General features: G+C 36.9%; 1 protein-coding gene across 2 annotated transcripts in view; it reads left to right on the top strand.

Moving 5' to 3' along the window:
* The window catches only part of PIK3C3 (phosphatidylinositol 3-kinase, catalytic subunit type 3), a 164,807-nt gene that overhangs the window by 92,768 nt on the left and 55,763 nt on the right, over window positions 1–16,276 (top strand). For both annotated transcript variants that reach the window (XM_010846456.1, XM_010846457.1), the window contains exons 14-18: window positions 2,213–2,318; window positions 3,807–3,923; window positions 8,566–8,697; window positions 11,132–11,260; window positions 11,812–11,881. In XM_010846456.1, the coding sequence (XP_010844758.1) occupies window positions 2,213–2,318; window positions 3,807–3,923; window positions 8,566–8,697; window positions 11,132–11,260; window positions 11,812–11,881 (554 nt within the window). The remainder of the gene's footprint in view (window positions 1–2,212; window positions 2,319–3,806; window positions 3,924–8,565; window positions 8,698–11,131; window positions 11,261–11,811; window positions 11,882–16,276) is intronic.

Raw genomic sequence — 16,276 nt, 5'->3', positions numbered from 1 at the left:
GCATTAACTGGAGACAGTGGAGGTTGAACCAGAAACTTAGGGCCCCAGAGAGTTGTTTTTAAATAGAGGGACCCATGATGGGACCCATCATGCCCCATCAGTGGGGCATGATGAAGGTAGTTTAAAGAAAAAAACTTTAGGATGATTATATTGATCAGTAAGGTGTTTGTCTTAGGGTTAGAGAAGCTGGGTGAAAGGTATCTGCTGATTGATTCCAGACAGGGCTGGCTAGTAGTGAGAACAATTCCAGGTGTTTGAAATGGGCGAATGTGGCCTAGGCTTGGCTTTAGGTCTAGAGGCCCCAAATTAAACACAAAGTGCTAGGAATAGTTTTAGGTAGGACCTGTGTTCACTGGTTTGGTTACAACCTCACTTTTTTCTTTTTTTCTTGTATTGAGGTGATCCAAACTGTAGCCCAAATGACAGAAATGTTGATAATGCCTTAAATTGAGAGAAAAATCATTCATTTAGTGTGATAGCTTCAGTTTTACACATGTTCAGTTATAAATGACAAGCAGTTTCTTGAAAAGGGGATCTACTGCTTGAAAACTAGGGTAGATGAATGTAAAAGCAGACCACCGTAAGTATTATGTCCAGGCATGGAAGTGCTAACTGTATAGTGCAAACAGATAAACTCTCTGTTCTCTTGAAGCTTACCTTCTAGGTGGTTGAATATTTCTTTCTGGACATAGTGTAAAGGAAAATAGTAAGCCCTGTGATTTGAGATTTGTGAAGTACTATCAGTTAAGGAGGTTAAGAAGTTTCATGTGGTTTTTAAAAGGTCAAACAGTGTGAGAGAGTAAGATTATTAGAAAGAATTCTGACCTTGGAGCCCAGAATCCCGGATTCTGATTTCAACTCTTCATTCAACTTAATTGCATCACCATGGGCAAGATACAACCACCTCTAAGTTTGCAGTTCAGTTCACTCGCTCAGTCGTGTCCAACTCTTTGCGACCCCATGAGTCACAGCACGCCAGGCCTCCCTGTCCATCACCAACTCCCGGAGTTCACCCAGACTCACATCCATCGAGTCATTGATGCCATCCAGCCATCTCATCCTCTGTTGTCCCCTTCTCCTCCTGCCCCCAATTCCTTCCAGCATCAGAGTCTTTTCCAATGAGTCAACTCTTTGCATGAGGTGGCCAAAGTACTGGAGTTTCAGCTTTAGCATCATCCCTTCCAAAGAAATCTCAGGGCTGATCTCCTTCAGAATGGACTGGTTGGATCTTGCAGTCCAAGGGACTCTCAAGAGTCTTCTCCAACACCACAGTTTAAAAGCATCAATTCTTAAAACAAGCAAGTTTCAAACTGTACATCATGATCCATTTGAAATAAATTTTAAGGCTCACAGTCTAGCTCACAATCTTGTGTTATTTAAAGAAAAATGAAATAGAACAATAACAAATATTAACATATTATTCATAGAATATTGCTTTGTGAATCTTTTTTCTGCGTTACGCGTCTGCATGCACACATGGGCTCTGTGCAACAAGTACTGATATAAAATGCATGTCAGTATGGCTTGTTCCAGTAATAACAACTGAAAACACTGGATTAGACAACCTCTAAAATCTAATCCAGGTCATTGTTCATATAATTAAGTGAATTGTATAAGCAGTGTAGGTTTAAGAATATATTTATATTTAAATTTTTTTAGCTCTCTAAAATCACAGTTTTATGATGGAAACATTGAAGATTTTATATGGAATTTCAAGAAATGAAGAAATTGGGTGGGAAAGGGAAAGTTAATAAATTTATCTTTTGGACTTATGTTAATGAGAAAAGCTTCAGAGTTTTTTTTTTTTCCCCCAGAATAAGAGAGCCTTATGTAATACCAAAAATATTACAGAAATTTTAAAAATATTTTTGTTCATGAGTTACTTGGTAGATTTGTGAGCTTATATGATTTCTGAAGATGTTAATGTTCTATGTACCTCATAAAGAATTAGGAGAAAATGCTCATTTTGATCCCAAAATTTTTAGAAAATCTAGGATACTTTACAAATTAAGGCATCCTTTTACTAATTTATCTTTTATAGAAGGTTTTGTGTGTTGTTCCCTTCATTTTCAGATTTTAAAAGAGTGATAATAAAATGTTACATTACTCATTATTTTTGCAAATGTGGATTAATCTTTTAATGGAAAGGCATAAATAAAATGAATCTGTGTTTCATTTCACACTTATATGAATGACTTAACCTGTTTTTAAGGTATGTGATAGTGGAATGTGAAGATCAAGATACTCAGCAGAGAGATCCAAAGACCCATGAAATGTACTTGAATGTCATGAGACGGTTCAGCCAAGCATTGTTGAAGGTAACCATTTAATGTATGGATTGGCGTATACAGTCCATGGGCCCTATGTGGCCCATTGCCTGTTTTGGTATGGTCTATGGACACGACTGAGCGACTGATCTGATCTGATGAGCTAAACATTGCTTTTTGTTTTTAAATAATTGGGAAAAGTCACAAGGAGAGTAATACTTTGCAACACATAAAAATTATGTCAAATTCACAAGTCAGTGTTCATAAGTAATATTGTATTGGCACATAGTTATGCTCATTTGCTTTCATATTGTTTGTGACCACTTTGACTACAATAGGAGTAAATAGCCAGAATGGAAACTCTGTAGTCAGCAACACCTGAAGTAGTTAATCCTTGGCCCTTTATAGAAAGTTTGTTGACCCCTAAGTTAATGAAACAAACCTGTTGATGCAACCAAAAAAACCCCAAATCTCTGCTCTTTTGTTTCACTCTCTGTTTTCTATTTTTATTTTTAAGACTAGGTACATTTACATAAATCTGGCAGTGATCATATTGCAGATACTTTACATGGACACATTTTCTAGAGATCTGTAGGCCTTTTTTACCTGGTGTTCTTGTGATTGTTAAGGCAATGTCTCAGTTCAGCCAGCAGAGGGTGCATGGGCCATGAAAAAAAACTCACAACATTACCTGATGTGCTGTAGAAACATTTGCTTCATAGCATATTTATCTGCTGTTTCATGTTCCATTTAAATTGTCTTGAAATTTAAATCACATCTTATTGAATTCTTTGACCAAACTTTTTTATAGTTCTCAGAGCCCATAGATTTGCTGTATTTAAACTGATTGGAAAATAAGCAGTTGGTCCTCTCTTCTAATCTCAATTCTGTCACTAATAGCCTTTGTCATCCTCTGAGGAAATTTTGGTCTCTTTGAGATTAAATTTCAGTCTTTTAAATAAAAATATATAATTGCCAAGCTGCTTCTTTCAGTGTAATTGGAGAAATTAAATGAGAAAATGTTATTTTATAATATCTTATGAACTGAGAATTACTACATAAGACTTCATAGCATTGGTTTTTATGGCTTTTATTTTACTAAGCTAGCATATTATATTGCTATCTGAGAACTTTTTTTTAACGATTTAATTTGTTGCTTGAAGATAGTATTGTTTTACTATATGCCCAGAACATTTTTGAAGAAATTATAAGCGTCCAGATATGTATTGAATCAGTAAGTGAATACACTTTGGGTCAATAAATTCTGTCTTGTCACACAGTTGCATGTGGGAAAAAACGTGCAATTTTTGATAGATGAGTATTCACTGACGACTCACATAATTTTCAACTGTAGAAGAGTTGGTGTTTAAGATAGCAGGCTTCTCGTTATCTCTGAATCAAGATAAATCTTTTTTCAGTATTACTTTGTGTTGAAGTTTGTAGTTATTAAATAATAAATAAAGGTCACCCATGCTATTGAAGAAACTCTGATCATTATGCTATATAGAATTAACTTTTCTTTCCTTTGAATTCCTTCAGGGTGATAAGTCTGTCCGAGTTATGCGTTCTCTGCTGGCTGCACAACAGACTTTTGTAGATCGGCTGGTGCACCTAATGAAGGCAGTGCAGCGTGAAAGTGGAAATCGTAAGAAAAAGGTAAACCTTCTGGCTGTGCTTTCTGTTTATGCTTAGAGGTGGTGGTTTAGTCACTAAGTCATATCCGACTCTTTGTGATCCCATGGATTGTAGTCTGCCAGTCTCCTCTGTCCATGGGATTTTCCAGGCAAGAATACTGAAATGGGTTGCCATTTCCTTCTCTAGCAGATCTTCCTGACCGAGCGATCAAACCTGGGTCTCCTGCATTGCAGGCAGATGAACAACATTAGTCTCACTGTACATCTTCACCAGAACTCTTATGTGACCAGTAGATCTCAACAGTGGGCTTAAAATGTTCAGGAAACCATGTTGTAAACAGATGTGTTACCATGCAGGCTTTGTTCTTAATTTAAGAGCAACAGTTGATTTAGCGTAACTCTTAAGGGCCTTAGGATTTTTGAAATGGTAGATAAGTGTTGGCTTCAACTTCAGTCCCTAACCAGAGCATCAGCCTGCCCTTTGAAGCTTTGAAGCCAGGCATTGACTTCTCCTTTTGAGCTATGAAAGTCCTAGATGACATCTTCTTCCAATAAAAGGCTGTGTCATCTGCAGTGAAAAATCTGTTGTTTAGTGTAGTAGCAACTTTTGTTTATTATTTTTGCCAGATTCTCTGGATAACCTTGCTGCATCTTCTACATCTGCACTTACTGCTTCATCTTGCATTTTCATGCTATGGAGATGATTTCTTTCCTTAAACCTCATGAGCCAGCCTCTGCTAGCTTCAAATTTTTCTTCTGCGTTCTCTCACCTCTTTCAGCCTTCACAGCCTTGAAGAGACTTAGGGCCTTGCTCTGGATTAAGCTTTGGCCTAAGGGAGTGTTGTGCCCGGTTTGATCTTGTATCGAGACCACTAAAACTGTCTCTGTATCAGCAATAAGCTTGTTTTGCTTTCTTATCATTTCTGTGTTCCATAATATCCTTCAAGAATTTTTCCTTTGTGTTTACGGTTTGGCTGTCTGTTTGGCATAAGAAGCCTAGCTTTTGGCCTGTCTTGGCTTTCATCATGCGTTCCTCACTAGCTTAATTATCTCTAACTTTTGATTTAAAGTGAGAGGCATGTGACTCTTCCTTTCACTTAGACACATAAAGGCCATTGTAGGGGTTGTAAGTTGGCCTAATTTCAACATTTTTGTGTCAGGGAATAGCAGAAGAAAGAAGAAGGACAGCTGGTCAGTGGGGTAGTCAAAACACTAGTAACATTTTATTGATTAGGTTCTGCGTTTTATATGAGCTTGGTTTATGATGCCCCAAATCAATTGCAATAATATTAAAGATCACTGATCATGGATCATCTTAAGAAGTATAATAATAGAAAGTTTGGAATATTGCAAAAATTAGCAAAATGTGACATAGAGACACAAAGTGAGCAAGTGGTGTTGAAAAATTGGCACCAATAGTTTTGCTTGATGCAGGTTGCTGTAGACCTTCAATTTGTAAAAAATGCAATACCTGCGAAGCGCACCAAAGTGAGGTGCAATTAAATAAAGTGTGCCTGTTATAGTATAGGAGTGGTTAGATCCTGTACTGATTTTGTATTGGATCCTATTTTATGAGTTTATATACATTGATTGAGGTGCTGTTATTATCCCAGTCATGAGGAAAAGTAGGTAATGGGAAGTTAAGTAAGTTGCAAGGTGTCCCCAGGTAGTAATTGTTGGAGTTGGGGTTTGTACCCAGACATTCTGAGTCCATATTTTTATATACAGTGTTTCCTGGCTTTCATTTTAGAATCTTAGCATCTTAGAATGCAGTTTATTTGGCATGGAAAGAACCTCGAGAAGTGACTTAGATGGGAATTCTTCTGAGAAAAAGAAGATCCAGAGTGATTCACCCAAGGTTACAGAACTGGTGATAATAACTGGCAATCTGTTCTCATAACCAGTACATTGATCTTGCTGTCAGTGGGGTCAGGTTTCTACCTAATGAAAACAGATTAACATCTGTTCTTCAAATGCTATTTTTCCTGAACAGTTGCCCAAATGATATGAAGGAATCAACTTGATATCTTCTCTTTACCTAATCCTATAATTGGAAAATCTTTCTTAGTGACCTTTGTAAAACACCAGAACACATTTTGCTGTTGTTCCTCAGAATTGTAAGAGGAAAGCAGAGAGGAAAAGGTGAAAAATTGAGTCAGAAATTTAAAGCAAGGGATCTAGTCCAGCAGAGATGTATGTGAGGAATAATGTTAACATTATAATAGTGTTAATAAGGTCAGGGAGGAGAAAATAGACTGAAGAGAAACACATTTTTATTGAGTTGGCATTTTCTTTGTTTTTGAGAAGAATTAAAAATCCTGGTTAAATTCCTACTGCCATTCCTCCTGGAGCCCTTCTCCCCAGAGGTGCCCGTGTGAGAAGCAGTGTGATCCCAGTGCTCACAGCAAAAGCATGCCTGTTCTCGTGACTGTCAGTTTGTTTAAACCACACTTTGTTCTTATGTGACTCTTCTATTCACCACATGCATGAACCTCTAGCTACACCTCAAATTTTGGCAGTCTGGAAGATGACTGCTTCCTGGAGATACCACTTACAGTCCCTAAAACACATTTTGTATTTGCCACATACTGCAGAACACATTGTTTTGCCTGTGTTTTAAATCAGACAGTCCCAAATGTAGTGTTAACATTGGCTAAAACTCTTCTCAGACATTTTTTCATGATGATAAGAAAAGGCAAACTTGGTTTTTATTTACATAGTTTTACTAGAAACAAGCCCCCACATTTAAGTGCAAGGCCAAGAGGATGCTCCACCACCATTATTTGCGTTATTACCAGGAATAATGAATTGACTACAGTTAATAATTTAAAATCATATGTAATGCTTTTCCATCCCTCATAATGAAGTTGGGAGAGACTTGTCTTAGTGAGTCCAGCAGTGGTAAATGTGTCGCAAGGGAATCCATGAGTTAGGTTTCAGATGGTAAAACAGATACTAATACTGTTGCTACCTTCTTTCCTTTGCTGATGTCATTTAGGAAAAATTCTCTTGATTCAAGTCTTTGAATCTAGATGTTTGAGTTCTAATAAAAATACATTAATTCCACATTTAAAAACAAAGCTTTTATTTTAAATATTAAGTATTGTCTTTCACTTCATAATTCTTTAGATTATAATATATATTCTATAAAAATATATTGCATGCCTATTGTGTGCCAAGCACTCTTTTTAGAGTCTGGGATACAGTGGTGACTATAAAAATCCCTACCTTTATAATGTAAGGAGCTTACATTCCTGTTGGAGGAAAAAGTTAACAAAATAAGTTAAAATATATTATATGCTATATAGTGTCTTATGCTATTGAGGAAAATAAAGCAGGAAAGGGGAATAGGTAGTGCCAGGTTCAAGTATTAAGGCAGTGGTTCATTTCTCAATGGAATGATCATGAAGGCCTCACTAAGAGTTGACATTTGAACAAAAACCTGAAGTAAGTCGGGGAGCACACCATGTGAATATCTAGAGAAGATTATTTCAGCAAGAGGAACCGCAAGCACGAAGGCCCTAATGTGGGAGCATGTGTGACATGTTTGAGAAATAGGAAGAAGTGCAGTGTATTTGGTCAAGTTTTCTCCCCTTGAAAACAAGCTTACTTATTTAAAGAATGCTAGACTCACAAGGTTTCCCAAATGGCGCAAGTGGTAAAGAATCTGCCTGCTAATGCAGGAGATGCAAGGAAGGTGGGTTCCCTGGACAGAGGAGCCTGGTGGGCTACAGTCCATGGGGTTGCAAAGAATTGGACAGACTGAGCATGCACGTGTGCACGCACACACACACACACTCTCTCTCTCTCTCTCTCTCAGTCTCTCTCTCTCTCTCAATCTCTCTCTCTCTCTCTCACAGCTTTCCAAGGAAATAGATTGTCCTTTTGAAATTGAATAGGTGGGCTTGGTCTAAACATTATAAATGCTGCTAAGTGAGAAAAGTGTTTCATCCTGACTTGAACTGCTCAGTTTCTGAAATATTGGCTTAATGCAGTATGTATGTGAGCTAAAGAAAATAAATAAATGATTATAAGAGTTTGAGCAAGCTCTGGGAGTTGGTAATGGATATGGAAGCCTGGCGTGCTGCAGTCCACAGGGTCACAGAGTCAGACACAACTGAACTGAACCTGATATCTTAGTAAAAGTTTCATCAGACAGAATCAATGAATAGTAAAATATAGGGTCCAAGTTCCTCCAAGTAAATTGAGTTTACTTTTTAAACCGAAAATACACAGTGAAACAGCTAATGAAATTCTTGCTTAATATCTGGTCATGTGAAATTAAGCTTCAAATGAAATTAATCTCTTTGTGACTTCACAAGTCCTTTTAAAGCAGAAATTATATCTTTAAGTTCAGCCTGAGAATATCCCTGATTCTCAGTTGCAGCAAGAGAAACATATTCCCTGACCTCTGAGAGTCTAGCATTTCATAGGTCAGGGGATCGTGCCTTACAAAGCATGCTGCTGTTATTCTCAGGTGGATTATAAGTGCTTTTCTCTCACACATACTAACTCCTTTATGTTATGTTAGTTCACATAGCCTTTTATGGTGCTTTGCAAATATTTTAAAGTTAATGTTGTCGGTCTTTTACATCCTTACCATATGCTTTAAAAGCCACTTTTCCATTTTAACCTAATTAGTACTTTATAACTTGTTCTCCTAGAATGAGAGACTACAGGCATTGCTTGGAGACAATGAAAAGATGAACCTGTCTGATGTGGAACTTATCCCATTGCCTTTAGAACCTCAGGTGAAAATTAGAGGAATAATTCCAGAAACAGCTACATTGTTTAAGGTAATTGTGGTGGATCTTTGATATCTATGACTGGAGCTGATTCTTTAAAGCTGAATCAGAGACTCTACGTTTGGGGGAAAAAAATGCCTTTTATTTATCAGTGTGTTTTAAGATCTTTTTGTAATACCTGTGGACATTTTTATGTGAAATGTATGAAGTATTTTTATATCACTGGGTTTTTTAATGTTTAATTCTTTGAACTATTTATTAATCAGAGCCACACCTGTCTTTTCCCATGTAAGCTTAAAAAAATAAATTGAATTGCACACTTAGGCATTTACTTTATAAATTCCTGTGGTTAGATAAGAATTCCAGTTACCCTTTTATAAAATTTTTCAATTTGGTATCTGTTCCTATGACTTAAATATTTTCTCATCTTTTTAAGTGATAATTCTCTTTAGTCCATAACAGCATGTGCCTGGCTTTCTTTTGGCTGGCCCCCACTTGAATAGTTAGAAAGGACTGGAGGCAGCTGCCTTCTCTAAGCAGACCAGAGGGCTGAGATCATTCCTTGTGAAGCTTCATTGAGACATGATGTCATAGGTTGTCTGCGTCTAGGGTTGGAAAAGGGGGAAGTTGCATTGGAATATTACTTTCTATTGGGTAAGAAAGGCCTCATAGATCTCTCCTTTGGATATATTTTAAAAAGGGTATGATTACAATAAGAAATAGTTCAGATTTTTTTTTAAGGGTGTGATTTGAAAGGCCACCTATGGCAGCCCAGCATGCACAACTGCAATATGTTTCAAAAAGCAGTACTTTAACCTTACTGCATGTTATGGACTGATAGTGTCTATTCTTCTAAAAATTATTCTATTGCATCAGTTTTTAAATGTTGTTTGCAACCTGTTTAGTTCGTTTTAAGACTCATTGAGTTATAAACCTGCATTTTAAAAAATACTGGTTATAGGAGAGAGAATACAAGTATTTCTTAGTTCATGCTAGAACTCCCAAATAAGATCTAATATTCTCATTCCCTTAGGACTAACCAAGAACAGTGTTTTATCATTTTTTTAAATTAAATTTATTTATTTTAATTGGAGGCTAATTACTTTACAATATTGTATTGGTTTTGCCATATATCAACATGAATCCTCCACGGGTGTACACGTGTTCCCCACCCTGAACCCCCGTCCCACCTCCGTCCCCATACCATCCCTCTGGGTCATCCCCGTGCACCAGCCCCAAGCATCCTGTATCCTGCATCAAACCTGGACTGGTGATTCGTTTCTTATATTATACATGTTTCAAAATGTTTTATCATTTTTTAGCAAACAGGATGAAAAAGAATATTTAAGACATAGAGCTGGAGTAAAAGTGCGATATGAGAATCTGTCGCCATTGTTAGGTAGATTCTGGATCCATTTTTTTCCTTAAATAATTTTATAATTATGTAATAATACAAAGTATAGATGGTCAATAAGATATCATGGGATATCTTTTTAATCCTAATGTTCAATTCTGAATTTTTTCTTCTAGCCTTTATTAAATAAGTGGACATTCTTGAAAACTCTGAATTGGAGTTTAGGACTAATGGTTCTAGGGCATTTACTGCATAACTCTAGGATTATAATTCTTAACCATTTGGGGGTCATGAGTTTAAGAGTCCAATGAAAGTGATGGATTAGATATTTTAGAAAGTTACCTGGAATGCTTGTACATACGCTGAAATGTCTGCACAGAATTGTAGCAGAATCTGTGAATTCTTGTTGCCCTTCTATGAACTCCTTAGAGCTGAAAAGGTTATGGACTTAGTTTTCAATATTTTTAAACAGTATTTTGTTAGACTCTAGCTTAAGAACAAAAGCTAGGTCTCTGTGGGGAGTGAGCCCCTTAAGGCACTGGGATTAGTGCCTAGTTATCTTTAGATTGTCATATGTTTACACTAGATTTCAGATGTACTCTAAATTTCAAAATCAGATCCAAATCGGAGTAGGGAAGTTATAACAAAGAACATCTTGCTTATCATTTATCTTCAGGAATTTTGCTTCCAGTTGTTTTCTTGAGCGTTTGTGAGTAGGGTACAGGGATAAAATATATTTACCCTGAGGTGATCAAAGGATACTACAACTATTTGAAGTTTTAATTCACTAAAGGTTGTAGTTTCTAAACTTACATTCTTTGAAGGATTTTTGATGCTTTTCCCCTAACATTTTATAGTGAAGTTTTCAAACATACAGCAAAGTTGAAAGGCTTTCACAGTAACCAACTATATACTCACTACTTCTGTTCTGTTAGTAACATTTTACTGTACTGTTTTTGTCACACGTCTGTTCATCCCTCTATCTGATATTTTTTATGCTATTATTTCTCATGGTCTGTAGAAATTAATATTATTATTTGCTTTGTCAGACTCATTTCTTTTCTTTAGATTATTATAAGTTTCTCCACATTTCCATCTTATATAATTTGAAAATAATATTTTTATTTCCAGAGTGCTCTTATGCCTGCACAGTTATTCTTTAAGACTGAAGACGGAGGCAAATATCCAGTTATATTTAAGCATGGGGATGATTTACGCCAAGATCAACTTATTCTCCAAATCATTTCACTCATGGACAAGGTGAGCATAACCTTATGTTGGTAGGGAACATGTTTTCATTTCATAAATCAGTGGATTAGTGGATAGGCTATGCATGGATACAGAATTACATGTACCTAGAATTATATAATATTCAGGTACAATCCTGGAGAGCTGAACAATCTCCACTTGATCTTGAACAAATGGAGTTGTTATTGTATTACTGCAGATGGCTCTTAAGATGAGTATAAAATGAAACTGCATGTGTTCCTTTTTATAAAAACTTTTTCACAGTTCTTTCAGTGTTGGATTTAGTAATTTTCTTCCTCTTAGTCAATTAAATCTTCTTTCTTAAATCCTGTTTCTGTCCATGGATTTTAAAGAAACATATTTGTCTTCATTTCCTTATTTGGAGTTCTAAAATACTTCATGACCAGTAAGGCCTGCATAAATCCTTAGGGGGAACCCCCTATCAGTGAAAATTGACAGTGATTTAAAACAAGATAAAGAGATGTATTAAACTGCTATAATACTTACTACAAAACTATTTCATAACATTTTTTCATTTGTTTAATATGACTTTTGATCTTAAGCTGCTACGAAAAGAAAATCTGGATTTGAAGTTGACTCCCTACAAAGTATTAGCCACTAGTACAAAGCATGGTAAGTTTATTTTTTAACAATTATTTATTTCAGTGTCCAATGAGTATATTTTTCCTTTTTAAATTGGAAATTGTTAAGAACATTAGGGATTGAACTCATTTGTAACACTGAAGACTAGTCGGGCCTTCCTGGCTATCTACCTTCCCTCCTTCCCTTTCTTTTTATACCTCTTGAAATCATTAAACAGCATATTTGGGAGAAAAATGAGAACCTTTATGATATATTTCTTTGGATTCAAAACTGTTTCCAAACCACAGTAGTTTTCTCCTGTGGTAATCTGTATCTGAAATTATTGTTTTTGTTATCGTTCAGTTACAAAGTCATCTTCAACTCTTTGCACCTTCATTCACTGCAACATACCAGGCTCCTCAGTCCTCCACTATGTCCTGGAGTTTGCCCAGATTTGTGTCTATTGAGTCTGTGATGCTACCTAACCATCTCATCCTCTGCCGCCCCCTTCTCCTTTTGCTTTCAATCTTTTCCTAGCATCAGTGTCTTTTCCAGTGAGCTGGCTCTTCACATGAAGTAGCCAAAGTATTGGAGCTTCAGCTTCAGCATCAGTCTTTCCAATGAGTATTCACAGTTGATTTCCATTAGGATTGGCTGGTTTGATCTCTCTACAGTAAAAGGGATTCTCAGGAATCCTCCCACACCACAATTTGAAAGCATCAGTTCTTTGGAACTCACCCTTCTTTGTGATCCAGCTCACATCCCAACATGACTACTGGAAAAACCATAGCTTTGTTTATATAGACCTTTGTCTTTGATGTCTCTGCTTTTTATTACACTGTCCAGATTTGTCATAACTTTCCTTCCAAACAGCAAACAACTTTTAATTTCATGGGTGCAGTCACCATCTGCAGTGATTTTGGAGCCCAAGAAAATAAAAACTGTCACTGCTTCAACTTTTTCCCCTTCTATTTACCATGATGTGATAGGACTGGATGCCATGATCTTAGTTATTTGAGTGTTGAGTTTTAAGCCACTTTTTTCACTCTCTTTAACCCTAATTAAGAGGCTCTTTAGTTCCTCCTCACTTTCTGCCTTTACAGTTGTATCATCTGCATATCTGAGGCTGTTGATATTTCTTCTGGCAATCTTGATTCCAGCTTGTGATTCATCCAGCTTGGCATTTTGCGTGATGTACTCTGCATATAATCATTATTGAGAGTTACTAAAACCTAGAAAGGCTTTGTATTGAGCCCTGCTTATGCAAACCACTCATCAGATGCTGTTGCTTTTATTCATTGATTTTTTTTTTTTTTTTAATATATATGTCTAACTTTCTGAGATTGAGTAACCTCTGGAAGTTTGGCAGAAGATTCCCTCAGAATGCTTGCCTAATGTGTATTGTAAATTTTATAATCTTGTTACTCTTAGAGCTTCTTACCTTTAGATTAGGTACCTTGGAGAAACAAGTACCTGTTTTATTTTAGGCTTTCTGCCTTTCTCCTTGTTATTCCCAAATCTTTCTGGCGGTTTAATTTCTTATATGTTCTATTACTATCCTACATAAATTGATTTACTTAGTTTTTATTTGCTCCTGGAACCAAGACAAAAGTCTTAGCTTAGTTTATTAGTTCTTGTGTGGTATAACATACCTCCACGCCTCTCTGTGACACCTCTTTTTTCCACTCTCCTTGCTTCTTAGACTTTAGCCACACCATCTACCTTCCATTTTCGCAAACGTACCATGCTCTTCTTAGCCTTATATTATTGTTATCTTTAATATCCTTTCCACTTTATTTATACATCTTTATTATCCTTCAAAACACAGTTCAGATGTCAGAGGTCCTCTGATCCCTATTGTAATATAGGTCTCCCTTTACTATTCCTTTTCATAGTGTCCTTTCATTCATAGTTTTTATTCCAATAAAACTTGCAAACTTGTGAGATCTTTGAAAGCAGGTCAAAGCTCTATTTTTGCTTACCTGCAAAATTCTTGCTACCTACTAGAAAAACTATGAATATATGTTTAAGTGCATTGATGCAGACTGTTTAGTATTTATCATATGGGAATAAATGAGATGCTTCTTACTCTAAAGTAATGCGCAGTCTCCTAATTTGCATGCAAATAATTACGTGTCATTGTTTAGTCACTTAGTCATGTCCAACTCTGCAACCCTTCGGACAGTAGCCTGCCAGGCTCATCTGTCCATGGGATTTCCCAGATAAGACTACTGGAGAGGGTTGCCATTTTCTTCTACAGAGGATCTTCCTGGCGCAGGGATTGAATTTGTGTCTCTTGCATTGGCAGACAGATTCTTTAACACTGAGCCACTGCTGCTGCTGCTGCTAAGTTGCTTCAGTCGTGTCCGACTCTGTGTGACCCCATAGACGGTAGCCAACCAGGCTCCCCCGTCCCTGGGATTCTCCAGGCAAGAACACTGGAGTGGGTTGCCATTTTCTTCTCTAATGCGTGAAAGTGAGAAGTGAAAGTGAAGTCGCTCAGTCGTGTCCGACTCTTAGCGACCCCATGGACTGCAGCCCACCAGGCTCCTCCATCCATGGGATTTTCCAGGCAAGAGTACTGGAGTGGGGTGCCATTGCCTAGGGCAGCCCAATTATAATGTAAGGCTTACCAAAACCATATCATAGTTGTTTATGATTCTGAAATACTTCCATCATTGAACTTTGATTTTTTTTTTTTTCACAGATTTGTAGTTTTATCCTACTTTTGTTGTCCCTGGACTTACAGGTTTACTTTTTCTCCTTATTCTCCTGTATACTATCCTCCTCCCCTTCTTTTTGGTAGTTCAGATAAGGGATTTATACTTCCCTTTCATAGCATTTCCAGGGAATGGCAGAAGATAGAGTATTACACAAAGAAAGCCAATGAATATACTATAATTTTAGGGTTAGGTGATTGATATTCTAAAATGCCAAAATTTCAGATTTGTTCAAGTGATTTTACATTTAGAATTTTAATTGACATATGTTATAAAACTGCAGAAAGAAATTTTTATGCCAAATTTAAGAAGCTTTACCCTGTTACTGATCTGATAAATAGAGTGCCTGAAGAACTATGGACACAGGTTCTCACATTATACAAGAAGCAGTGATCAAGACCATCTCCAAGAAAAACAAATGCAAAAAGGCAAAATAGTTGTCTGAGGAGGCCTTACAAATAGCTGAGAAAAGAAGAGAAATGAAAGGAAAAGGAAAGATATACCCATATGAATGCAGAATTTCAAAGAATAGCAAGGAGAGATAAGAAAGTCTTCCTCAGTAATCAGTGCAAAGAAATAGAGGAAAACAGTAGAATGGGAAGGACTAGAGATCTCTTGAGGAAAATTAGAGATACCAAGGGACCATTTCATTCAAAGATGGGCACAATAAAGGACAAAAATGGTATGGACCTAACAGGAGCAGAAGATATTAAGAAGAGGTGGCAATAATACACAGAAGAACTACACAAAAAAGATCTTAATGACCCAGATAACCACGTTGGTATAATCACTCACCTAAAGCCAGATATCCTGGAATGTGAAGTCAAGTAGGCCTTAGGAAGCATCAATACAAAGTTATTAGAGGTGATGGAATTCCAGTTGAGCTATTTCAAGTCCTAAAAGATGATGCTGTGAAAGTGCTACACTCAGTATGCCAGCAAATTTGGAAAACTCAGCAGTGGTCAGGACTGGAAAAGGTCAGTTTTCATTCCAATCCCAAAGAAAGGCAATGCCAAAGAATGTTCAGACTACCACAAAATATTGTACTCATCTCACATGCTAGCGAAGTAATGCTCAAAATTCTCCAAGTGAGGCTTCAACAGTACGTGAACTGAGAACTTTCCAGTGTTCAAGCTGGATTTAGAAAAGGCAGAGGAACCAGAGATCAAATTGCCAAAATCCGTTGGATCGTAGAAAAGGCAAGAGAGTTCCAGAAAAATACCTATTTCTGCTTTATTGACTATGCCAGAGCCTTTGACTGTGTGGATCACAACAAACTGGAAAATTCTCAAAGAGATGGGAATGAGACCACCTTACCTGCCTCTTGAGAAATCTGTATACAGGTCAAGAAGCAGCAGTTAGAACCGGACGCAAAAAAATGGGCTGGTTCCAAATTGGGAAAGGAGTGCATCAAGGCTGTATTTTGTCATCTTGTTTACTTAACTTATATGCAGAGTACATCATGGGAAACACTGGGCTGGATGAAGCACAAGCTGGAATCAAGATTGCTGGGAGAAATATCAATAACCTCAGATATGCAGATAACACCACCCTTATGGCAGAAAGCGAAGAGGAACTAAAGAGCCTCTTGATTGAAGTGAAAGAGGAGAATGAAAAATCTGGTTTACATCCAACAAACGAAGATCATGGGATCCAGTCCACTTCATGGCAAATAGATGGGGAAACAATGCAAACAGTGAGAGACTTTATTTTGGGGGGCTCCAAA

The sequence above is a fragment of the Bison bison genome, unplaced genomic scaffold (genome assembly GCF_000754665.1).
Source record: "Bison bison bison isolate TAMUID 2011002044 unplaced genomic scaffold, Bison_UMD1.0 scf7180017864237, whole genome shotgun sequence".
Lineage (NCBI taxonomy): Eukaryota > Metazoa > Chordata > Mammalia > Artiodactyla > Bovidae > Bison > Bison bison.
The sequence above is the reverse complement of the archived record's forward strand: the minus strand, read 5'-3'. Positions and strand labels throughout refer to the sequence as shown.